At 33.8% G+C, this 26,169-nt stretch overlaps 1 protein-coding gene across 2 annotated transcripts in view; it reads left to right on the forward strand.

Annotated features, from left to right (window-relative positions):
- The window catches only part of Ap3b1 (adaptor related protein complex 3 subunit beta 1), a 229,497-nt gene that overhangs the window by 116,241 nt on the left and 87,087 nt on the right, over positions 1-26,169 (forward strand). For both annotated transcript variants that reach the window (XM_074077237.1, XM_020184110.2), the window contains 5 exons: positions 4,519-4,705; positions 5,665-5,795; positions 10,702-10,810; positions 12,954-13,125; positions 18,434-18,581. In XM_074077237.1, the coding sequence (XP_073933338.1) occupies positions 4,519-4,705; positions 5,665-5,795; positions 10,702-10,810; positions 12,954-13,125; positions 18,434-18,581 (747 nt within the window). The remainder of the gene's footprint in view (positions 1-4,518; positions 4,706-5,664; positions 5,796-10,701; positions 10,811-12,953; positions 13,126-18,433; positions 18,582-26,169) is intronic.

Consider the following 26,169-nt stretch of genomic DNA (forward strand, 5'->3'; position numbering starts at 1 on the left):
ACACTTAAGTTTCTGGTTTTCTGCTGTTAAAATGAAAGTACTTTCTTACTGACTCCTAATGAGAAACTTTATGAATCACAGTGATGTTTTTGGGATCCTCCCAAAGTTAAAAGCAAATTTTCTTTGTCCTGTGATTCAGGTCCTTTTGAGAAATCTTCCCCCAGCATCCTTTACTGTAACTTAACAACAAAAAAAAGGGTTAGATGCCATGCACTGACCTTGCTAACCTTTTTCACATTTTATTTTTTGGCACTGAAAATCTCAAGGATAACATTAAAACAAGGACCGTATTCAGGTATGGTAGCTCAAGCCTATAATCCTAGGTATTTGAAGGGAGAGATGGGGAAGATTGTGGTTCAAGGCCAGCCTGAACAAAAAAATCTGCAAAACTCCATCTGAATCAAAGGCTGGGCACAGTGGCATGTGACTGTCATCCCAGCTACGTGGGAAGCATAAATAGGATCACTATCCAGGCTGGTCATAAAGGGAGACCCTGTCTCAAAAATAAACAAAGGAAAAGAGCTGGGAGTATGGCTCAAGTGGCAGAGAGCAAGCATAGCAAGCTCATGGCTCTGAGTTCAAACTTCAGTACTGGGGGGAGGAGGGGAAGTACAGAAAAAAACACCTTACAGAAAACTTCAGATTAACGGAAAAGTAGCTACTATTGAATTCAGAAATACTGTTAAATTTAGAAATTCCATCCAAGTCACAGAAAAAACAACCTGTTTACATATGAAATTAAGAAATTATTTAGAAGGACATAAGTGCTGCTTAGATATTCCTCTAGTATAGGTCAAGAATTCTGTACAGCTAACACATTTGTCAATATCTTTTCCTTTACAAATAACAACTCAGTGGATCCACTGTTAATCTTTACTGTACTGAATTCTGTGTACGTTTTCTTTTCATTAAATTAATAGTAAATATTAATAGTAATATTTACTGATTTTAGGCTGTATTTTTAAGTAACCTTTATTTTTTTGTGCTGACTTACAAACTGCAGTCATGCATTGCACAATGACATTTTGGCCAATGATATGTGTGACAGTTCTGTAAGGTGTATCAACCCAGTGATGTAGCCGTGTTAGTTTGTGAAAGCACATTCTGGAGTTGCCTTACAAAGCATTCCTTAGATTCTCTCTTTGTCCTTAAGTGATGCATGACTGTATTGGAAGAAATCTATTGTTTAAATAAATACTAGTTTACTACTTGTTAGCATATTTAGTAAAAATATAATAGCCACATTTTTAAAAGTTACTTAAAATAATGAATTTCTTATTTTTATAAAACACACTCAAAAGTGATTTTTCCTGTGTCTCATTGACTAAGAGACTGAGAGAATGTAATTGACTTAAATAGTGTTTGGATAGCCTTAGCCATTAGTTGTACCTGTAATGGTTCCTTAAATATAAGTAGAAAAATTGATCTGAAATCAAAGTTTAATAAAAGTATAATTTGTGAATAAAACAGATTTAACAGTACTATTTAATATCCCAACTGGTTTTGGATTGAGCCTGTGTTAATACTAAACTGCCATGATTATTTACCTAGACACTGTCTACTCTCTTCATCAAAATTGCCCTGTTCAGATCTAATTTGTGCCTATTGATTCAGTGTCCCATCCAGTTAGATATGTCTCAAATTTTAAATTTTTAATGAAGTAGTATTTTTAACAGTTCATTAAAATAAGACTGAGTAAATTTGTAAACCTCTGCTTTGAATCTCCTGTTCTGCCATTGTTTTGTCTAGTGATATGAAAGACTTGTAAGTGCAGTGAGCAGAAATTTCATTTTAATGTCTGAAGCATTGGAAAGACTGTTTTCCATGACTTTCTTTGTATATTACATAACTAACCACAGCATGCAGGTTAAATAAAGTCAGATCTGACAAGGCAGAAAGCTAAGTCAGTCTTTCACTCTTCTGGTGGTGGTGAGGTGAGTATCTAACAGTGATCATCTGCCATTATCTCGATGCAGCAGCATGTTGTGCCATGGCCTGTGAGATGCATGAACCTCCAGGCTGCCAGTGGATAGGATCAGAGGAACACATGGGAAGTTATGTGATGTGTGCAGGAGAAGGACTGCACATTAGGGTGCCAAAGTCCTCTTGTCAGAGTTGTTTTGTAATTTATTATGCAGTGTAAATGTAAAATCTGTTTTATTATTTGGCAGTTCTTTTTTATCTTGCTATAAACTCAGCAGCAAAACATTTTTAAAGATTGAAGTGTTTAATGAACAAAGTACTGAATTTCCATTTCAGTACTTCACATGCACAAAATGTTTATCAGCATTCACTGTCTAACCCTGAGAGTTGTGCCATTGACCACACAACAGATCTATTAAGAAAGGATTGACATCTGTTTAAGAAGTTAGGAGTTTTAAAGAATATTATGGTATTTTCTCCATTGAAAATATTATGTTGCCCAGAATAACTTGAAAATAGCAAAACTTTCATAATTACTGATCATAAAATTCACCTTTGAAAAAGAATGTAGATTTTATTTAAGACTTAAAAATAAGACCACTTATTGGTATTTTTCATAGAAATACCAATACCTTGGTACCAGAGAGAGAGAGAGAGAGAACAAAGAAATTGATTATTATCTATGAATGTGTGGTGAAATAATTATTCCATTTTTTCTTCAGGCAAGATATTTTTGAGGAGTAGTACAGGAGTTTGAACTCAGGGCCTTGTGCTTGCTAGGCAGACTCTACTATGTGAGTCACACCTCCAGCCCCTCCACTTATTCTTAATGTATCATGTGCACATATGCCTTTAGAATTTTGAAGGAGTTTTGCTTTTGAAAATGCATTTTAATAGAACTGTTTTGACAGATTACCAGTATAATCAGTTTTATAGTTATAAATATGTGTTTTTAAGTTTTATAATTATAATTACTTTAATGGCCTATCTCAGTAGTGCCTGTTTAATATATTGGAAAAGCTTGATTTTCTAAAAATTACTTTGGGGGATAGGGAATTTATAAGTAAAATGTATCATTGTGGTAGCACAAAAAACTCATTGCAACTAACAGACTTAATTACCCTGATCTGTTTTTGTTGTGGATTCTAAATTTCAGTGTTCACATGGACATTAAAATTAGCTCTGAATTCTCACTATACATTTGAGAAAATTATTGGTTAAGTGACTTTACCACATTTTCTCAAGAAGATGGTCATACCCTTCAGTGTACCACAATTCTTTCTAGGCTGGTGTTGAACTGTAGTTCTCATATGGTGATTATTTTGCTAATTCCCTTTTTAAAAATGAATTATTGAGTTTTTCTCATTTGTAACCAACATGGTCTAGCCAATTAGTGGATAGCAGTTGTTGGTAACCAAATCCTGAAAAGATTTGGTTAGTACTTTTCAAATAGCCTGCTACTGAATGAAGATTGCTTTCTATCCAAATCAATTATCTTAACTAATTATTTTTGTAAAGGAGTTTGCCGTACCATTCCTGTACTTTGACTTGCTGTTCTAGAATTGTCTTTAGTTCTTTACTACTTTGATTAGTTTTACTTTTATTTGTTTCTAATGTGTATAAAATATCCTGATGTAAATGATTTAGTATTCCTTGGTGTATTTTTCCCTTGCTTTATAGTTACAATTGGCACATGTATAACCTTAACGTGTAAATTAAAACTTTTTTTCAATGAAAAACTGTTGTTTAAAATACAAACCTATTTTGTTAACATTTCAATTTTGATTTAATTGTTATTAAAATTATCTCAATATATATTAATGTAGCACATTCAAAAATTGACTTAGGAAGTCTCATTATGGTGTAAAAGGTACCATAATAAGTTGTTTTTGTACATAAATAAATAAATGAGCAATATTACTAGAGGCTATAAGCAGCATGGTGGAAAAAATGGAAGAAGTCTTTTATCCTAGTTTTTAGAGGGCATCAGCAGCTTGCTTTTATGAAAAAGTAACAGCTAAATGCACTGCAAATAATTTGCAGTAATCCAGTTCAGTGATTCATGTGTCTGCCTTAATGGGTCATAATTCAGAGTAAAGTAACTGAGTGCAGTCAGAGTGCAGACACTGCTTATGCCAGGGACAGTATCTCTTCATAAAACACACCTCAGGAGAAGCAGTTTGCCAGCCCCCTAATACTCTGTGATGTTTTGATGTCCTGCATATTTTTCCGATTAAGTTTTGAGTGCCATGTTTTTAGTTGTATTTCCACATTCATTATTCTCACGTAGACCCTTCAGCGGGTTTGCCATATATGATTATTTTTTTAATGATGCCTTTCTTTCCACTTCAGCAGTTTAATAATCTAGCACATGGCTGCTTCTCAGTACTCAGCATTCACCTCCCCAATACAGAAGAGGACATGTGCTTTGGCTTCAAAATTCCATTTGCTGTGTTAGAAATACATATTCCCTAAGGAACAACATTTGTTTGACATAACCATTCATTTTTATTACGTCTTTAAATATGTTTATCCAGAGTTATCAATAATCATAAATAACTGTATTCTCATCTTGTTCCATTTTTTTTCCTACAGACAAAATTGCTTACACAGTACATATTAAATCTCGGCAAGTATGATCAAAACTACGACATCAGAGACCGTACAAGATTTATTAGGCAGCTTATTGTTCCGAATGAGAAGAGTGGAGCTTTAAGTAAATATGCCAAAAAAATATTTCTAGCACAAAAACCTGCACCATTGCTTGAGTCTCCTTTTAAAGGTATTATTGTCAGACTATATAACTGCAAATATATGTACTCTAAAATGTTGTGGCAGTATGCCCCATTTCTAATGTGCTTAAATTCTGTTTCTTGGAAATGTACATGATTAGCATATGGATGTATAGGAACAATGTGTTTTCTACTCATTCATCTGTTTTTCAGAGCAACTTTTATACTAGTTAAAGTTTGTATTTTTATTGACCTAAATATTTTCAGGGATTCTGATTTTTATTCTTTTTTTTTAACAGTTAACGAAACAATACATAAAAACTGTCTCATTCTTATAGACATTGATTTCATTTCTATTTTAAATAGTTTTATGAGGAATGTGTCATCATAATAGTGAATTTTTATTAAATAAATATTTTGTGTATACCAACTTCAGCATTTCTAGGAGGAATTATGATTTTAAAAAATCCCTTTATATTTAAATTCATTTTTCAAGGAGGGAACTTGTCTTATTTTTCGCAATTTTTTTTAAATGGACAAATTAAATATTTTATCAGTTTAATAAGTTGCTGTTGCATTTGGAATCAAATGATTATATATCTTGGTTTTCATGTTGTTTCTTATTTAATTGTTGTAAAGCACTGAAAAGCAATTCAGTTTGCAGAAAAACTATTAAAATTCTGGGTGTGTTTGTGCCAAGACATGTATATGGATTGTTTAACTGTGCTGTCATTCTTAATATTCACAGTAAAGTAATTTTTAGAGAAGCTACATTTCAGAGCAACACCTAAACACACTGACTGATTAGCTTTTTTATTGACCATTATGGGGGAGATTATTGTAATCTATGGACTGAAATCAGTTTTTTGACCTATGAAGAGCTTCCTAGTTTATATTTATTCCTTGACATTTGAGGTAATATGCCAATTACCTTTAGCTCTGATTATGATTGTTCTCTGTTATATATAGCTCATACTATTTATTTTGTATTTTCCTCTATTTTTAATAGATAGGGATCATTTCCAGCTTGGCACCTTGTCTCATATTCTCAATATTAAAGCCTGTGGGTACCTGGAATTATCTAACTGGCCAGAGGTGGCGCCCGATCCATCGGTTAGAAATGTAGAAGTAATAGAGTTGGTAAGTTGACCTTTCTGAAATTAATTTTGTTCAGGCATTGGGAGATGGTAGGATAACTATAATTTTATATAAAAGCTTTTGGGAGGTTGAAAATTGTTCTAGTATTTCTAAATGTAATGTGTTAGATATACCTTGCTTTTATAGGAACTAAATATTGTAGTATACCTATGCCTGTTCCTTTTCCATGTACTGTTCCTTTTCTTCAAGGAAATAGAGAATTGAATTCTCTGCATCAGTGCCACCCACATTTGTGCGATTGCAATTGTAGCTGTGTAGATTCAATTTCTGAGGTATTTAGTTTCAATGGATTGAGCTTTTTCTACTTTGTTGGAGATTCGTAAGCTTCCTGTCAATGTTTTTCTAAATAATTTTTGCTGTTCTCTTCCACAAAAACCATACAAAGTGTTCTGGATTTTCTGATGAGCCCTGCTTTAAGTGAAACCTAAATATAAATAAGAAGCATTGTGTACTAAAATGTCCTTGGTCAAGGTCACAATTAAAATGAATAATGTGTTGTGTTCACATTTTAAAAAACATTGCTATATAAATATTCTTTTCTAGCTCTTTTGAAAAAAATACCAGCCATTTTAGTATTAATATTCTTTCCTAATATTATTTGTTTCATCTTCTGTAAACAAGAAAAATAAGGAGAGAGACCTTTGGATTGTATTTAGAAATTGATTATGTGGAATATATCCAATATTTTTAAAAGTGGAAATAATTAAAAATAAGCAACTAAGAATTATAGTCTGAATGTTTTTCTAGTAGAAAAGGTACATTGAATAGCAGTTCAGACCACCAGAAGTCTTTACCATTAATTTGTGTTGGAAAGTTAGTTAACCTTCTTGCTCTTAAATTTTCCATATACAACAGAAGAAAATCTTTATTACTTTAGACATAATTTCTATAATGAGCATAGCCATTTAATTTGATTCCTCTGAGAAGTGGGTTTCTTGTAACTTACTCTGGCATGATAGCATGGCCAGAAACAATAAATAACTAAATAAATAACTCTGGTTAGTGAACCCTGTCAGTGTGCTGTGATGTTTGACAGACATTACTTTAAAATTCAGAAGAAGTGGTGGTTATTGTTAGTCCCATTTTGTAAATGAAGAAACCAATGCTTAGAGAATCTTAATTGTCTAAGTTCAAGTAGCCAGTAAGTGACAGGACCAGGATGCCAAACAGGGTGTCTGTGTCCTTTGTCCATTTTCTTACTTAGTGTGTTTTATTATGTAACATGAGGAGAGGAAGTTTGAGCTTGTTTGCAGATGTTTTATGCTTAGTATTTATCACCATCATTTTCATCTTGAAGCAAATTATCATTGTTTAGAGATGGCCAAGAAAAAAAGTAAAAATTGTGAAGACTAATTTCATGTCTATTTCTTATTTGAACTGGATTTTAAAAAAAATTTTTTTACTCACATCTAAGTATGCTTCAACACAATTGCCTTATTTGTTCAACTTTTGGTCAGATACTAGAATATGAAGAGAATGGTTTTTGTTATGCTTCTTTCTACAGATATACTCTCTCCTAATAATTTTACCTGTTTGTTGTTTTAATGGTACTGCCCTTTTTCCTTATGGAGTACATAATGTTTTGACTCGGGTAGAGCAATTGTTTTATCCTACCACCACATCCACCTTCTCTTTACTTTTCTGCTGCCTCATTCCCCTTCTGAAAAAAGGTCTGTCTTCTCAGAAATTGATAGCAATGGTATGCAATTTAATTTGGTCTCAGCAGTATCCTTATATTGCCTGACAGATTGGTTGGTTGGCTGGCTTCTTCCATTTTCATGTGTTCTTCTAAGCATTAACTACCTTATAGGGATAGTACTTAAATAACCTATTTTCTTATGTTCATTTCACCTGTCCAGTTCAACAGATATAAATTGATTTCTTTTTCATTTTGCAGACCATATTCCTGAAATTAATAATTGATAACTTACAGAGAATAATTCTAAGTGATGTAACTGGGTTGTAGAGAACTGTCACTGTCTCTTAATGCCATATAGAAAATAGCTTCAATCTGTTGGTCTCTGAGATATAACTGGCTTAAAATTATACTATGAGAGACACAATTAAATATAAACATAATATAGGTAGTTCTGTTTTCAAATGCATCTGTAACAGTATAGAAATCAATGTTCATATTCTCTTTCCTGCCCCTTATTCTACCTCACCCCCGTCCAAAGTCATATTAATGTATTTCATGCACATGTTACACTGTATTATTCTAGGTTTACTGTAAAGTTACTTATAGGGTCAAATCTCATTACTATGAAATATAACTTAGTAGGAAAAATAACCTAGGCTTAGTCTGATATTTTAATCAAAACAACAAGGATTCAAGTCTGATGGGCTCTACAAGTCAGTTTTGAATTACACACCAGCATTCCAGGATATCAGATAGAACATATATTTATATTATTATACTAGTAAGTTTTGAAGGTCCTTTGGACTTTTTTGTTTGTTTAGCTCCAGAAAATGTTTCCTTCTCCAATAATTGAAACACTAATTTTTACATATCTAGGGTATTTTGATTTATGAACATATAGTGGTCTGTTCATATTTTGTCTTTTATAGGAACTTTCAAGTTAGTGCCTATTTCTTCTATTCTCTTTTTCCCTGTTATCCCTTTTGTGTAGAATGCTATAGCTGTCACACTACAACAAAAATAAAATATATTTATTGTTAGTCTTTGGTCCTTTAAAATCGGAAACTCCATGAATATGGAGCCTGTGGCCCTGCCAAGAAAATATGACCCTTTGAGCATGGGGGCCCAAATTTTCTAAGATGTTTGCTTAGTCTTAATTGTTCCCAAAAAATTTTTTATCAGACTTCAAAAAAGTTTGTTTAGATTTCAGAAAAATGTAGACTTTAGTGTTCACTAAATATAAGTGTCCTTTGTTTATAGAATACTATTTTTATTCATTTTTGGAGACATTTTAAATACATATAAAGAGCAGTAGTGTTGATCTTAAATATATTATTGAAATATATTTGAGCAATTTCTACTCATTTTCCTATTGCCCACATAGTAATTTTCCAGGTAACTGAAGATTATCTCTTTAAGCAACGTATCTAAGTCTTTTATATCAGTGGTTTCCAAATGTAGCTGAACATTATAATCACATGGAAAACTTAAAATGAACCTATGTCACACCTGCAACAGACCAGTTACATCAGGATCTCAGGAGGTGAACCCCAGGCATTTGGGTTTTTTTTTTAGTACTAATAGTTTCATTTTTGTATTAATGTTTTAAAAAATTTCTAACATGCATCCATTATTGAGAATCATTCTTGAACCTGTGTCCTTCTGTCAGTTCCTTTGCAATAAAAATGTATTCTAGCAGAGGCTGGCGCATAGTAGAAACTCAAATGTGTAGTAAATAAATGAGTCTCAACCCTTTTAATTCTTTAAAAATATATACATTTCCCTGCTTTTTAAAAAGAGATTATAGAAAACATAATTTAGTTTTTCGTGGTGAATCAGGTCGCAATTATGAAAGCAATTTAATACACTGTGTTACACTCTCCAGGAGATAATATTAGTAAACATTACTACTGATACTATGTTTAATAAACAAAAAAGTCCATCTTTTTCTTAAATACAAACAAACTTAGTTTCTGAATTTAACATTGAAATCTTTAAGGGACAAATAAATATTAATATTTTTGTATTAAACTTAGGATATATCAGTGTACAAAGTATTAAAAATCCTTAGCCAGGCACCAGTTGTTCATGCCTGTAATCCAAGTTGCTCAGGATTCAGAGTTCAGGAAGATCGTGGTTCTAAGCAAGTCCAGGAGAACAGTTCAGGAGACCCTATTTCGAAAATACCCAATACAGAAAGGGCTAGTGGAGTGGCTTATGTGGTAGAACGCCTGCCTAGCAAGCATGAGACCTTGAGTTCAAACCCCAGTACTGCCGTAAGAAAAAAAATTGTTGTTCTTCAGAAGCTTATATTGTATCAGGGATGGGTAACAATTAAATATTAATAAACTGTATAGGATTTTAGAAAGTAGTTAGTGCTGTGATTTAAAAGGGAAAAAGGGGTTAAAGTGGGAACAACTGGGGCAAGGCCTTCAGGTGGAGCAGGCTTGGATCCATGGGAGGAACCATGAGATAGAGCTAGAGCAGAATGTGCAAGAGGAAGAGTGGCAAAAGGAGGTCAGACAGGCAAGTGGGAAGGTGTGCTCATGTCAGGGCATGCACTCTTATATAAGGACTTTGGCTTCTTTGCTTGAGTGAAATGGGGAGCTGTTGCAGAGTTTCAAATCAAAGAGGCTCTCATTCTGAGTTAGTTTTTGATAGATTCATCCTGTGTTCAGCAAACTTTGGTTGGGGGCAAATGGGGAGTAAAAGCAGGGTAGCCAGTTAAGAGATTGTTGTTTAATCCGGGAGAGAGATGGCCACATCAGGGTGGAAAAGGGTTTCTTGATGTGTTAGATGTTTAAGATATAAGAGAGAGAAGTCAGGGTTTAGGATGTTGAGGTGGTTAGGGCAATATATTGCCTATGCTATATATTTTCCCCCTTTTTTATTTCAGTATCAAGTTAACAATTTGGATTTCTTGTTGTTATTATTGTGTCTACTTCTTATTGCCCTCATCTAGTAAAGACTGTATTACTTTAGTTTAAATCTTCAGTGGACTAACAAGCACAGAAGTTTTTCAGTTGTCTGTAAAATAAAATAGTTGGTTTAGAATAATGTTTGTGAGTGTTTGTGTTGTGTTCAGGAGTAAAGTAGATAGGCCTTATTGTTTGGACTTCTAACAGTGGCCTTCTCTGTTTAGGCCCTATAAGCTTTCTTCTTAATTCATTGTGTATTATAAATGATTGCATTTGCCAGAAGTCTGAATCCTTTAATGAGAACTCATTTATATTTACTTTGTATAAACAGGCAAAAGAATGGACCCCATCAGGAAAAGCAAAGAAAGAAAATCCTGCTAAGAAATTTTACTCTGAATCTGAGGAGGAGCAGGACTCTTCTGATAGCAGCAGTGACAGTGGTGGGTTTTATAAGTTATTGATATATATTACATGTAAACTACTGTTATCTCTTTTTCTTATTTATCTTCCAACCTATAACTAAATTTAGTACTTCTTGGAGTTCTCATTTTGGACCTAAAATGATTGAGGACAACCATATGCAGTGAAATGAATTCTGAATAAGGAGTTACCTACCTTTCTGTCTGATAGATGAAGGAGAAGAGGAGGTGTCTTTAAAATTTCTTCATTACTAAAATTCTGCACATAATTTGCTTAACAAAAATACGTTAGTCACTTTCTAATAGTCTTACTAACAGTTAATTTTATGGGCATATCTAACCCAAGACCAGACCAAGTAACACCCAGCTTTTTCTAAACCTTTATTTCTTGGAGAACCAAGGCCCTTCATTATTAAATGGTTATCTACTGTCTTAGTCTAAGGTAATTCATTCTTTTTTTTTGTCCATCTCCCCTGTCAAAATCTTTGTTTTCAGTATGTGATAAATTAACTATGGAGAAAGTACCTACATCCAAAAAGTTAGAATTAAAAAATTCGGAGTTTCAGGAATGAGACCAGTGAGAAAGATCTGTAGTTAAGTGTGTATACACTTCATTTTATATCACATAGATTAAAGATTAGGTTAACCTTTTTCAACACATATTTGATATATTCCGTTAACATACGGCTTTTCGTGGGATTTTCTGAATACATGTAACAATCAGTGTGAGTCATGTGGCAGGAGTTCTGCTGAAGCTCCCAGAGGAAAAAATAAATTCTGTTATAAATTATGAGATTTTTGTTTTCCAGTAAACAGATCTTTTTGAGAATAAACACATTTCCTCAAGGATCTCACTGACTTATAAATTTAAATAACACTGCCTCAAGTGAGCTAGACTCAGACTCATGTCAAACTCCTATGTGATAATATGAGAGCATACCTTAGGTGCTGTAATTTCTTTTTGTTATTTCTAGCATAAGCCAATTAGCTGGCTTAATATGTACATTTGTATAACTTTGATATCACACTAAAACATTGGTGTGATATCAAGTTTGGGCAAAATAGATTTTATTCTTTGTAAAAGATGATAGTGAGTGCTTCCCTTGTGGCAGCCCTGTTGTGTCTTAATCACCTTCACCTGTTTCAAATTATTTAATCCTCATAATGGGTCTGGAAAGTAGCTGGTAGTAGAACCTTTCTTTGCTGAAAAGGAAACTGAGATCCAAAGGTTGAATAACTTGCTCAGTCTTAACAACTGTTAAGTGTGGTAGAGGTAGGATTTGAACTTGGACATTCCCATTTGAGAATCCTAGCTTTTCACTGTGATACAAAAAAGAATCTTGATGGAGTAGATGTTACACACCTATTAGAATACCATTTCTTTACAAGTATGTTTCTGCTTAAGGTGCTTCATCACGTAGATCATGGGCAACAGTTTGTCCTTTCGGCTGTTATGCAACTCTACACTTGTAATCATTTTAAATAGTAAAAAAAAAATAAACTTATTTGAAAAACACTCATTTTATGACTTGTGCAAGAATCCTAGTATATTATAGTTTATATATAAAACATTTAAGTGTATAATTCCTCAATTAACTTAATATCTCTTAGACCTATGGAAAATTCCTTTGCTAGCTAAAATAAGTAATAACTCTTTAATTAATTTTGCTTGTCTTTGAATTAAGATGTTTTGAAGGATGGTTTGAATGACTCATTTCCCTTTCAAATTTGTTCCTAAGAAGATCAAACTATTGCTTTATTTTTCTCTAAATAAAGTTTCTTGTTGCAAATAGAAGAATTCACAATTATTTCTTTATCCTTGCATATCTGTCATTCTTTTAAAAAAGTATGCGCCATAGATAGCTACTTATGGATTTGAAAAGTGAGATTCCCTCATATTTGGCTTACTTGGTTCATCCTGACTTTGCTTTTCTCTACCCATTATCAGAGCATCTTCTCTCTGTTCATTTGAGTCCCTACAAGTTCACTCTCCTGTAGGAACCCATAGGTCTGAACAAATGGGCTGCAGAAATAGAAAGTGTTGAATGAGTGAGGTCCATCTAAAATTCATCATCTGGTTTTCTTTATGAAGAATATTGAGTTACAGGTGTGCTTATGTATAATTAAATGGCTGTAAGTCAAAGAATATCTGGCTGTTTTTCAGAGAGTGAATCTGGAAGCGAGAGTGGAGGAGGAGGAAAAAGTGGGGAGGAAGGAGACAGTAGTGAGGACAGCAGTGAGGACTCCTCCAGCGAGCAGGAGAGTGAGAGTGGAAGTGACTCAGAAGCAGAAAATGAAAGAACAGCCAAGAGGAACTCGAACACCAAAACAAAAAGGTATTTTGTCAGAATTTCCTTCAAAAAAAAGGTTCCACAGTATTTTCCATGAGCTAATACTTCCCTTTATTTCATAGAGTGAGAAAATAACTGCAGGTATTTTCACCTAAACAGCCATTAAATCTTTTAATAAAAGTTAACATGCTGGGCATGGTGACTCAGTGTCTGTAATCCTCAACACTCAGGGAGCAGAGCCTGGGAAGATAGCAGTTTGAGGCCAACCCAAGCAAAAAGTTCAGGGGACCCCATCTCAACCAGTAAAAGCTGGGTGTGGTAGCACAAGCCAGTCATCCCAGCTACACAGGAAGCGTAAATAGTAGGAGCATGGCCCAGATCTGCTGTGCATAAAAATGAGACCTTATTTGAAAAATAACTAAAACATATAGGGCTGGGGCATGGCTCAAGTGGTACAGTAACTGCCTAGCAAGCATAAGATCTGGAGTTCAATCCCCAGCACCACCAAAAGATAAAAAATAAAGTGCTGGTAGTTCTCATTTTTCAACTAATAATGCTTAAATTTTATTTTTAACTTGAACAAATCTTAGTTTTGGAAATTGATACAACCTTGGAAGATTGAGTTAAGTGATCAAGCAGTAGGTATGAAACACATAATTACCTTTAGTAGGAGTTCTGCTGAGGGCTTAAATTAAATCCTTCAACACTTTGCTGTTATGTCACTAAGACAATTGAGTTTTCTAAATAATGTTATATTAAAAGGATTATGACCTAAATATTAAGTGTCAAAGGCTGTGAAGAAAGATGGTCATAGATAGTTAAGTGTTTCACAATAGCCTCAATCCCCCCCCCCCCCGCCCTGCCAACACCACCACCAAAAAACCAACCAAACAAACAAAAAAAACTAGGAATAAAATTAACTGAGGAGGTAAAAGACCTCTACAATGAGGACTGGCAGAATGGCTCAAGTAGTAGAATACCTGCCTAGCAAGCATGAGGCCCTGAATTCAAACCCCAGTACCGCCCCCCACCCCAAAAAAAAGATAGTTAAGTGTTAGCGCTTTTTAAGATCTCCCATTATCAACAGCATTATCATATATTGAAGTATCATTAAAATTTCGAGTAATTGGGTCTAATACCTTGGATTACGTGGCTCTGTTTTCCCCACTGCTGTTAGCGAGTGGCCTCTGCCGACCTGATGGCCCTTTCCCCAAGCTTGCTGTCCGCTCACTTGATGAGCTTGCAGCTCGGGCTCAGTCGTGGCTGACAGCACTGATTGGGCACAGTACGCTCTCTGCTCCTTTTATTACAGACAGTAATTAAAGCAGCTCGCCCTGCCACTTCCATAACAAACACAGCATAATGCCCTAATTATGACTTTATTAATTTAAGTCAGGATTTAATGATTTTAAAAGTGATTTATATTGTTTTTCCTGTTCAGAACAAATGAAATCTGTAGGTTAAATTAATACAGGCTTTTCATCATTGCAAAGTTAAAAACCTACTTACCAGTAAATTCTTTTCATTAGATTAACATCTGAAACTCTAAGCAGTAAGGTAAACAATAATTACCATCAAAATTGAGTGATGCATAATAAAATAACACTTTTACCTTTAAAATCTTATCTTAAATGCTGGAAGTTAAATATATTTAGACTCTGACTTGTTGCACCAAAGGAACCTACTTGATTTTAATGGACTTAGCTTTAAAGGAAATTCTGTACTTCTTTTTTAACATCAGAATATCTATAATAATGTTTTTTGTAAAAGTATTGTTTTTAGAAAGGGAAAGTTTTGATCAATGTATAAAATATTTTTTCAGATAGAAAAAGTCATTATGCTAGAAATTTATAATAATAGTATTAGCTTCTTTTTTTCATCAGAAATGGATTTTTGTCTTCACTCACATTTGAATTTAAAATGATTATTACACCATAGAGTACCACAAATACGTTGTAAATCCTTATATTTGTAAGTACACGTTTTATCCAGTGAATTGAGGATAATAAATTACCATTCTTTTCTAGGGGGAAAAACAACATATTTTTTTAGTCTTCAGATGTAATTACATGTGCTCTGAGATGTTGCCATAGCTCCATTTTTAATAAACAGCAATCATATTTCTTCCACAAAAATCAATTTTGAGAAATATTGATTCTTCTCTTGCCTTCCCATTCCCCCTCTTCCTGAGCCTTTCTGCCTCAGTATTTTTTCAATATTGCCAGTATAATAATTATTAAAGTTCTTAATAAGCTTTAAGTATCTTTAGAAACCATCCTTTAGTAATCCTAACTACTCATGACTAAATCTGAATTTTACATTCCTCAGTATTTTCATGTGAAGGGAGATAGTATGGTGTGGGGGGAAAAGGGTATCTCTAGACAGAGGGACTTGAATCCAGATTCCACTTCTCCTCCTTTCTGTGTGTCCTTGAGTAAGTTACTTAACCTTCTTGAATACCAGTTTCAGTATTATAAATGGGATAATAACGTACCTAGAAAGAGAGTATCTAAATTAGATAATTATTGGTATGATTGGTATGAAATGCCTAGCACTGCCTGGCCCAAGGTAGATTCTTAAAAATAACACACAGAGAGTAGACAGAAGTAGACTTTCAGCTTGGGGGAAAATATAAAACATCTTAAGGCATGTCTCCTCTTCTGAGAGAAGTTTGTTTGACCATCTTACCTGTTACTCCTTTATTTTGTAGAACTGCCTCTTATTTGCTTCCCTACCTTATTCGTATTTCTTAATTTATATGTCTTTTCCTTCGGGAAGCATTTCTAATCTTGCTTAAGTTCATTTAGGTATCCCTCTAAATGTTCTCATGACACACTGTGCTTTATTATATTGTCACTGCCTCCATTTTTCTTGGTATCCTCCAGCGGACTACAGACACTATAAGGTGTTAGACACACAGAAATCATCTGTATTTTACTAACCAGTTATCCTTAGCACCTAATGTGGTAGCAGCATGTTAATAATAAAAAGTTGAATGAGTGAACAAATGAGTCGATAACATTCAGCACTTAAGTGAGATCATTTTGATATTTTAAAATTTTATATTTAACTATCTTATATTTTTGATAAGACTTAATAAATTAGAGTTTTCTTTGAGGTGTACTTTGTGGCCCAATTCTAGCACTCAGAAAGCAGAGGCAGTGTAAGTTTGAGGCCAGCTTGGGCTGCATAGCAAGACTCTGTCTCCAAAAAGAAGGTATTCTTTGAGTAGATTAGCATTCTTTCATATCATATATATAAGTTTGTATTTGGGAACTTGTAAGTAATTTTCTTGGACAGAAAATCTATAAAATGCAGGACTGTTTTAGGAAAAGTAGGCTTATAAATATTTAAATTTATCAGTAAACAGTATTTTGAGGCAGCATTTTAAAATTGGCCTGCTATTTAACTTGTTACTGTTTTTTTAATTCATTTATTCATATGTGCATATATTGTTTGGGTCATTTCTCCCACCTGTCTCCCGCCCCCTCCCTCTCCCCTCCACCCCCTTGCTTCCAGGCAGAACCTGTTCTACCCTTTTCTCTAGTTTTTTTGAAGAGTAGACATAAGCAATAATAAGAAAAGCATAGTGTTTTTGCTAGTTGAGGTAAGGATAGTTACACAGAGAGATTCCTAGCATTGCTTCCATGCACAACTGTATTACAACCCAAATTGATTTATCTCTACCTGACCTCTTCACTACTCCCTGGTCACCTTCTCATATTGACCTCTGTCATTTTAAGGTTACTGTATTAGCTTCTCTGCAGTGGGGACATCAAACACTTTTAAGTTTTGGATTTCCTACCTATCCCCATTCCTCCCATATGTACTCTCCCCTCAACGTGTGACCCAAGTCCAACAACATTGCTGTATTTGCCCTAAATCTAAAGTCTGCATATGAGGGAGAACATACGATTTTTGGTCTTCTGAGCCTGGCTAACCTCACTCAGGATGATGTTCTCCAGTTCTATACATTTACTTGTGAATGATAAGATTCTATTCTTCTTCATGACTGAGTAAAACTCCATTGTGTATAAATACCACATTTTCTTAATCCGTTCATCAATACTGGGGCAGCTTGGCTGTTTCCATAACTTGGCTATTGTGAATAGTGCTGCAATAAACATGGGTGTGCAGGTGCCTCTGGAGTGACCTGAGGCTCATTCCTTTGGTTATATCCCCAGGAGTGGGATTGCTGGATCATATGGCAGATCTATGTTTAGATTTTTAGGAAGCCACCATATTTTTTTCCAGAGTGGTTGCACTAGCTTGCATTCCCACCAGCAGTGTATGAGAGTTCCTTTTTCCCCACATCCTTGCCAACACCTGTTGTTGGTGGTGTTTTTGATGATGGCTATTCTTACAGGGGTGAGGTGAAATCTTAATGTGGTTTTGATTTGCATTTCCTTTATGGCCAGAGATGGTGAGCATTTTTTCATGTGTTTTTGGGCCATTTAAATTTCTTCTTTTGGGAAAGTTCTGTTTCGTTCAGTTGCCCATTTCTTTATTGTTTCCTTGATTTTGGGAGAGTTTAGTTTTTTGAGTTCCCTGTATATTCTGGTTATCAGTTCTTTGTCTGATATATAGCTGGCAAATATTTTCTCCCACTCTGTGGGTGATCTCTTCAGGTTAGAGACCATTTCTTTTGTGCAGAAGCTTTTTAATTTTATGTAGTCCCATTTATCCATTCTTTCTCTTAGTTGCTGAGCTGCTGGGGTTTTTTTGAGGAAGTCCTTGCCTATACCTATTGCTTCCAAAGTATTCCCTTCTCTTTCCTGTACTAACTTCAGAGTTTCAGGTCTGATATTAAGGTCCTTGATCCATTTTGAGTTGATACTAGTACAGGGTGATAAACATGGAGATAGTTTCAGTTTTTTGCAGGCAGATAACTACTTTCCCATCAACATTTAATGAAAAGACTGTCTTTTATCCATTGTATATTTTTGGCACCTTTGTCAAAAATGAGGTGGGTATAGTTGTGTGGATTCATATCCGGGTCCTCTATTCTGTTCCACTGGTCTTTGTGTCTGTTTTTGTGCCAGTGCCATGCTGTTTTTATTGCTGTTGCTTTGTAATATAGTTTGAAGTTGGGTATACTTATTACTGTTATCCCTAGTTTCTAGTGAATGAAACATTTCATATTATTTTCTTTATTATTTCTGCCATCACTTAATGTTGTTTTATGACTTTTTGCATTGTAAATGGTTCTGATTTGTCTGGTTAAAGTAATACCCCCTTTATTATTTCATTATTATATTCTAGAGTTTTAAAACTTTTTACCTTTTACATAAACTACTTAAATTTGTTTTCATAAATGACTTACAATTAATATTTCAAAATTTATTATGCATAGTGATTCAGAAGATGGAGGGAAGAAAAATGGAAAATCTAAGACTTCAGATTCTTCCAATGCTGAATATAGTTCAGTAGAAGAGAGTTCCTCAGATTCTGAGTCAGAATCAGAATCTGAAAGTGAATCTGATTCCAGAAAAGTCACTAAGGTAAGAGATTATACAGTTGTTATAATTGAAGGTAAATATTCTTATAACCTTTTCCAATTAAGAATTAATATTTTTGAAAATTTAGTGATTCTTTGAAAGTCAAGAAACTAAAAAAGCAGGGCACCTGTGGCTCATGCTTGTAGTCCTAGCTGCTTGGGAGGTTGAAATTGGGAGGATCATGGTTTGAAACCAGCCCAGGCAAATAGTTCTCCAGACGCCATCTCCAAAGTAACCAGAGCAAACTGGACTGGAGGTGTGATTCACGTGGTAGAGTGCCTGCTTTGCAAGCATGAAGCCCTGATTTCAAACACCAGTCCCACCAAAATAAATAAATAAATAAAAAGTATTTAACATTGTCACTAACAACTAAAATAAAAACCACCATCTTCATTCATCCACAGCTTTGGTTTTTTTAGATAAGCATTTCCCTTATAACCCAACTCTTCAGAGAAATTAGAGCTGCTTTTTAACTCATCTTGACCAGTTAAAAAGTTCAGCTAAGGTGTTACAAGGGAAGCTTTTGTTAAAGGGGAAGTGAAAGAAAACCACAGAAATAGTACTCAGCAAAGGAATATAAATGTGCATACATCATAAAAAATTGACTAATACATATTTTTTAAAGTATTAGGTGTTTAATAATGCCATTAGATCATAGAATGTTTTTAAAGTTTTAAAAGATACACATTGTTTAAGTAGTTAATAAAAATGTAGTAGCCATTTTAGAACAACTACAAGAATCAACTTAATAGAATAATAATGCTTTTTGACACATTTATAACATTTCTTTATCTGCTTAATATCAAAATATGAAAGTATAAATTTTAAAATGAAATTATTAATATAAAGTTCCAATATAATAATCATCTTTCTGGTATAGAATTACCATACCCTTCATGTAAATGGATCATATTAATGCTAGGCTTCAAGTACAGTAATCTTATATATAAAATGTATTACTACATATGCTGAAAATAATAGTCAAATGTTTCCTTTCATTGAGCTTAGTTTCTTCTTAACCTAGTTTTTTTTCATTTACTTATTTGTTTTATGAACTTGAATTTCTTCAGTATGTCATCTGAATAGCTGAGGATGAAAATAAATTTATTGAAGTAGACAATTACCCTCCCTATTCAGAGATTTATTGTTAAAGAATAAGCATATTTAAACTATAGTAGTCTTAAACTGGCAGAGTCCACTATGGGAAGGTGATCAGGAATTAGTGAAGAGGTCTGGTAGAGATGAACCACTGTGGGTTGTAATACACATGTGCATGGAAGCAATCCTAGGAATCTCCCTGTATAGCTATCCTTACCTCAACTAGCAAAAATGATGTGTCTTTCTTATTACCTCTTATGTTTTCTCTCAATAAAATTGGATAAGAAGAGGGCAGAACAGGTTCTGCCTGGAAGCGAGATGGGGTGGAGTGGGGGGGGGGGGGGGGCGGTGGAAGAAGAGGTGGCCCAAACAAACTATACACATATGAATAAATACAAAAACAATAAAACAGAATGAGCATATTTAAAATACTGGCTAGTAGTTTTCTTGTCTTATTTCAGATATTTTCACATATAGTAAAACTTAAAGTTGAATTTATATTTAAACTTGTCTGACTATATAAAAAAATTTAATATGTCTATTTCTCAAAAATTCATAATTTAAGACATTTATGATTTATTAATGTGGTCTTATATAAAAACTTATCACATTGCAACGTTGGTATATCCTGATTTTCTACTTTCATTAAGTTACAAGAAAAGCTTAGGGCTGGCAGAGTGGCTCAAGTAGTAGAGTGCCTACTTAACAAGTGTGAAGCTTTGAATTCAAACCCCAGTACCACCCAAAAAAAAAAAAATCTTAAAGTATTATTTTAAATCAAGAGCTTTACATATTGATAGTGTGACCTGGAATTTAAAAATTAGTTGTTTTAAATAACAGCAAAAAAATCAGGATGACAGGACCGTGGAATTAAAGTAAGTGATTCTTGTGGAGTTTTGTGAAAGCTGATATTGTGAACTTCAGTGCTTATGTTATCAGACTTTGGGTGCCTGTTAACAAGCCACATGGACACCCAAGGCAGTGTTCCAATTTGTTTCTTCTTTGTCAAAGACTTCAGTGATCAAATTAACTCTCTTAATAATTGATAACATTCAGACTATTACAGTGAACCAAGATCCTTGAGAAAATCAGGTCCTAAACTGGTTTTGGTTATGTGTCCATATGTTTTTGTTAGATAACTTATTTTCTTTATATTAGAATGCTTTTCTTTTCCTGCCTATAATAGAAAAAGTTGCTTTTGTGTTTTTCCTATTCACTTTTTTTGTTTACTTTAATTTAGCAATGGAATAAGTAGTCTCCACCTCAATAGTTACCATAATTACTCATTTCCATTTCTTTCTGAATGGTTTGGAGTATACTATGCGATAAAAGCTTGCCAGTTTTTCCAACAATAGGCAGCTCTGTAATTGTGGGAAAGTCCTTCTTGCACCAAGTGCTGTGGCTTCTCCAAATTTTGAGTAATAAAAGGCAGATGGTGGGTGCTTTACCTTAATTCAGTATGACAGTGTGTTAGTACTGAAAATTCATATGCCTTAAACCTGCAGCCTAACTAAATCTATACTTTTACTCTTTCTTTCATCTGGACAATGCATTTTGGGGGCACTGAGCATGAAAATGAGACCTTGGAGGTACCTTGAATATATGGCTTTCAAAACAGTTAATTTTTATGATGGTCCTATGAGAGAAGTATAGTGTTCTACTTGTTGGGAGATAATATCTTTATGCTTCAGTTTCCTCATCTACAAGGCAGAAATGCTGTTACTTTCCTTGCTTCTTTCAAGTGTTATGGGAAAATAATCAAATAACAAAAGAGCAGTGTAAAGCTCTTATATAACTATAAACCATCAATTTTAGCACTTTTTAACTTGAACATTAATTTCATGAAAGATCAACAGTGTTGGACTTCTAGAACCTAAATTTAAAGGAACCTAAATTTGTTTTTTGCAACTCCTGCAATTTTTTTGCTCTTTCTACACTATTCAAATTTTATGTCAGTGTTCAATTATGGCCCCCTCCTTTATATTTGAAGTATCTCTGTGTAAATGATTGCTATCCACTCAGTCAAAAATAAGTGCTACTTCCTTTTGGCCCTTGTTTTGTTAGTAATCATCTGCCTCCTTTGCACTTTTTATCTCTTTATTAATTTCTCTTTTGCCATTCAAAGTGCTCAAGTCTTTCCCAACATTTAAAGAGAGAAGAGAGATGGTTACAGACAGTGAAATAGAGTATGTGAGAGAAACTTACAGTTTAGAATGAGTAATCTACATATCCTCCATCCACTACTTCTTAACTCAGTTATTTCTCAGTCCATTGGAAATTGGTTTCCACCTCTATGACTTCCAACAGACACTGCTCTGAAAGATAACCATGATCTTTCCCCAAGCCCAGTGGCTTTATCTTGTACTTTTTATATGACACTTCTCCTACTTCTCAAAACTCTGTATGTCTGTTTTGTTCTGGCTTCACTGACCTTTTTTCCTTTTTTATCCCTTTCTAGCAGCCAAGTACGAACATTACCTCCAAATTAGTACTTAGTACATGTCAATTTTTAAAGTATGTTAATTAATGCAAATGTATTTTTCTTTAGTCTTTATATATTTTTTTCTCTATATTTTTCCAGTTTTCACTCACTAAATTACTTCCATCATAGCATCTCTCAGTCTCTACAACTCCAGCTTTTCTTCCCAAATTCAGACCAAATTCTTAGGACTTTTTGGGACTACTGGTTTTCCCAGTCTGGGACAGCCAGAAGACATGCTCTGGAAGGCATTCTTTCCTTTCTCCCAGACTTTCCTTTGACTCCTCTCATTCTGTGTTTACCTCATTGCCAAGTCCTCTAGATTCTGTGTGATTCCTCCTGTCTGTTTCCTCCTTTTCTACTTTCAGCCTGCTAGATTCACTCTTCCTTCCCTTCATACACCATTGCCATTGGTCATCCTCAGATCCATATTTCTGTACAAATGCCAAATTAAAATGTAGTGGTGCCCCATTGCCATTGGAGTTCAGTCAGTTCTTTGGGATAGCATACCTAAATTTTCCTTTGTTTTAACCCACCTGCTCCTTTTTTTAACCCTAATAGAGTATTTGTGGTTCTTTTATAAAATGTATGCTTTCCTGTTTCTACGCCTTTGTTCATTCTGTTAGATATTTCTCTTTTTACGGAAAATATAAGCTGACGAGAAAGTGGCCTCATATCAGAATGTGAACCTTTCACCTCTCCTAGTTGACAGTGACTGCAGGGTATGAACGGTGTTAAAAGAAGAGTACCATTCATGAATGATACAAGGACAGTTCCTAAAGAGTTTGTTGTTTAATACCATGCCCCATTATATCAATAAGGCACAAAACTATAGTTATTAATTCATGTTTTATGACTGTTTCTTTCTTTGTGTTATATTGATTGAGAGGCATCCTCATTTGAAATCAGATATTGTCATTAGTGACCACAGAGAATTATCTTGTTTCAATTATAATTATTTTGGCGGGTAAGCATACTTTTATGTATTGGTGTTCTTTTCTGAAGTATGCTTGAGAAAATTTTGAATATAGTGCTTTTTATGAAATAATTCTTTTGCTCAAATGATACTTATAACAAACATTTTAATAATTCCGTATTTTAAGTGCTTTCACATACTTTACATAGCATGAGGGAAAAGCGTTTCTCCTACAAAAGAACAGAGAGAAAAGCCAGTAACATAGACACATTGTGTCTGGAAGAGGATCATATTTATATCAGTTCATCTTACTTTCTACCAATATAACCTAAGTTATATTCTGCTGGTAGTTAAAAATATGTGTTGAACAGATGGTGACATTTTTATTTAAAATAATGTTTATAAATTTTTCCAGGTTTTTTCCTTATTGAACCTAGGCTTCAAGTGTTCTTATAGCTAGCTAGTATATTAGAGTGCTCCTACATGCTATAATTATTTCTGCTAACACCTTTTTTAGTCTGCTGTTTACACCTTAACTGTGTACAGTATTCTAATTTTATCTTCTCTGTCTGTGTACTAACTGCTGAAGATTGAGATTACCCATGACTAATGTGATGATAATTTAAAATCAGGATTATAATTTATTGTGATTAACTTTGATGTATTTTCCTTTATATATTAAAATTTAATTATATAAACTGCATATAATCTACCAGTGAAAAATAAAGTATTTAGTGTACTTGCACTTAATACCTACTTTAAGAGCATTTCCATATCTGGGTCACAATTAAGGTTAATATGTGTACTTGTTGTGAACAAACACTACCATCTGTATATAGATTCCTAGCACTGGTTTAGGTGCTCTTGAAATAGTCTTTATCTCAAATTATGTGTATCTCAAAACTTGCTGTCCCTCTGAGAAGTTTAGAGAAACTGATGACATCTTTTAAGTGCTCTCAGGACCAATCACTGGCATGGTGACTAATATTCAAATGCCAGCAAATGTTAAGATTTGCCTTAATAAAAAGATCTTGTAGATAAAGATCTCTTATGTGAAAGATTCTTGGGAATTAGGCAGTTTTCACATGTGGTATGAAGTAGATCATAGATAAGAGTGAGAGGAACTATTTTCTAATTGGCTTCTATTCTATTTGAGAAATAGGAAACAAGTTTTAATTCTTACAAGCATTTATATGTGCTGCTCTTATATACTTTCTGTTAATATTGATGAGTATTAGTTTTTACTCTAACTACTCATAGCCTTGCCTCTTTCAGTTTCTTTCCCAATTTATTTCACATTTTAAGTCCTACAAAACAAAAATATCATTTGATTTCAATTGAGACCTTTAAACAAAAGGAATGCCAGTAAGCAAGGCTTCTTATTGAAGTATGCATAATCTATCGGGAAAGATTTGTTTTAGCCATTTAGACTGCTTTTTAACTTACTAAAGAAGACCCAGTTTACTGGCATTGTACCTTTGTCTTATGGTACAAGTTTTAAGTGTGAGCTTCAGATTTTTTAAACCAAATTTGTCAGATGACTTGAAGAGAGTCATTAAATTGTCCTTGGTGGGTAATCTTAATTGAAAATATTTCATGCCAAATATCTTGCGCTCCAAGGCTGGAAATTAGCCTTGAATTATTGTTGATTTCAAAGCATAGTACAGGTTTGATAAACTTTACATAATACTTACCCTGTCTTACAGTCTTAAATTTTAAACTTCTTTACAAATATAATAGAAGCATTGTTGATGCTTGTCATGTCAGATCTTGTTTTCTACTTTTTTTAGTAAGCATGAAAATGAACATGCATAAATACATAAAATCTTTACATATTGATACATATTTTTGTTTGTACTGTTGGGAACTTAATAGGTATTTCCAGAATCTTTTATTTATTATTTGAAATCAGGTACATTAAATGGAAATCAGTTTCTTAACCTTTTGACTTTGTATTTCATTTCATTTTGAAAATGTTGACGTGTTGAGGTATATAGCTGAATACCATAGAAACAAAATGGAGATCTGAGGCAGATGAATTGATAACTAGGTATATTTTGTAGTGAGATCTTAAGATCAGTAACTGTTGTCCTTATAAAAGTCTATTATGGTCAGTCAGCTGTTAAAAACCTAATCCTGTATTAAAAGAAATACAAAAACAAATTGTCTATCTTTCTGCCTGATCTCTTCTCAAGTACTAACACAATGGAAACAGTGGGTGATCTGTCAATGTGTTTGGTTTGTCAATGATGGTTTTGTATAAATATTGGGAGGGTAAGAAATAAAATTCACACAGTAAAATATGATTTCATCTGCCTTTTCTCTGCAGCTCCATGGCTCATGCTGCGGTGTGAAATTCTCATTTTACACACTTTGCAGGCGGAGCACATGAATTATGCATTGAGCAAGAAAAATCTCCTGCCTCAAGTCCTATATGCATTTACCCAGGTTCTGTCTCTATTACCAAGATGAATTGCAAATGGAGAAATGTTTGATGGAACAGGGCTCTTAACTTCTTTGTTTAGAATTCAGATTTTTATTTTTATAGTAGATCTTTTAAGTATGAAAATGTTTTGAACTTACTATGGGTTTTTTTAAATGAAAAATGAAATATAACAGAGGATTGCCAAACACATCATGAAGCATTTTATATCCTTGATTCAGAATGCAAGGCTTTTTCAATTCAGTAGAAATGGCCATTATCTATTGCTAATGTTGTATTTCAGTCACTGATTATTTGCTGTTCTCAGAAAGTCAATGAAATTCTGTCCTTTGCAAGGCTTTTTTTTTTTTCTTTCTGTTCTAGGCTCCTAATAAGAGATTATGCCAATTTTACATGCAGCTCTCTTCTGCATTTATGTGACCTGATGTGTATTTAATAGATAGTGTTACACATTCTTGGCTGTGCATTAGAAAATAAGTATAGACTTGCCTTCAGCTTTAACTTTATCTTGATTTTACAAGATTCTGATTTTTCAGTTGGGGAGGTTGTAGTTCTAGGAAGACAGTCATGCACTATTATAGCGGAGGGGAAGCTACACCCATTGTGCTCAGCATAGCATTTTGATAAGTCACATGATGACAAGCTCTTTTTGTTA

The sequence above is a fragment of the Castor canadensis genome, chromosome 6 (genome assembly GCF_047511655.1).
Source record: "Castor canadensis chromosome 6, mCasCan1.hap1v2, whole genome shotgun sequence".
NCBI lineage: Eukaryota > Metazoa > Chordata > Mammalia > Rodentia > Castoridae > Castor > Castor canadensis.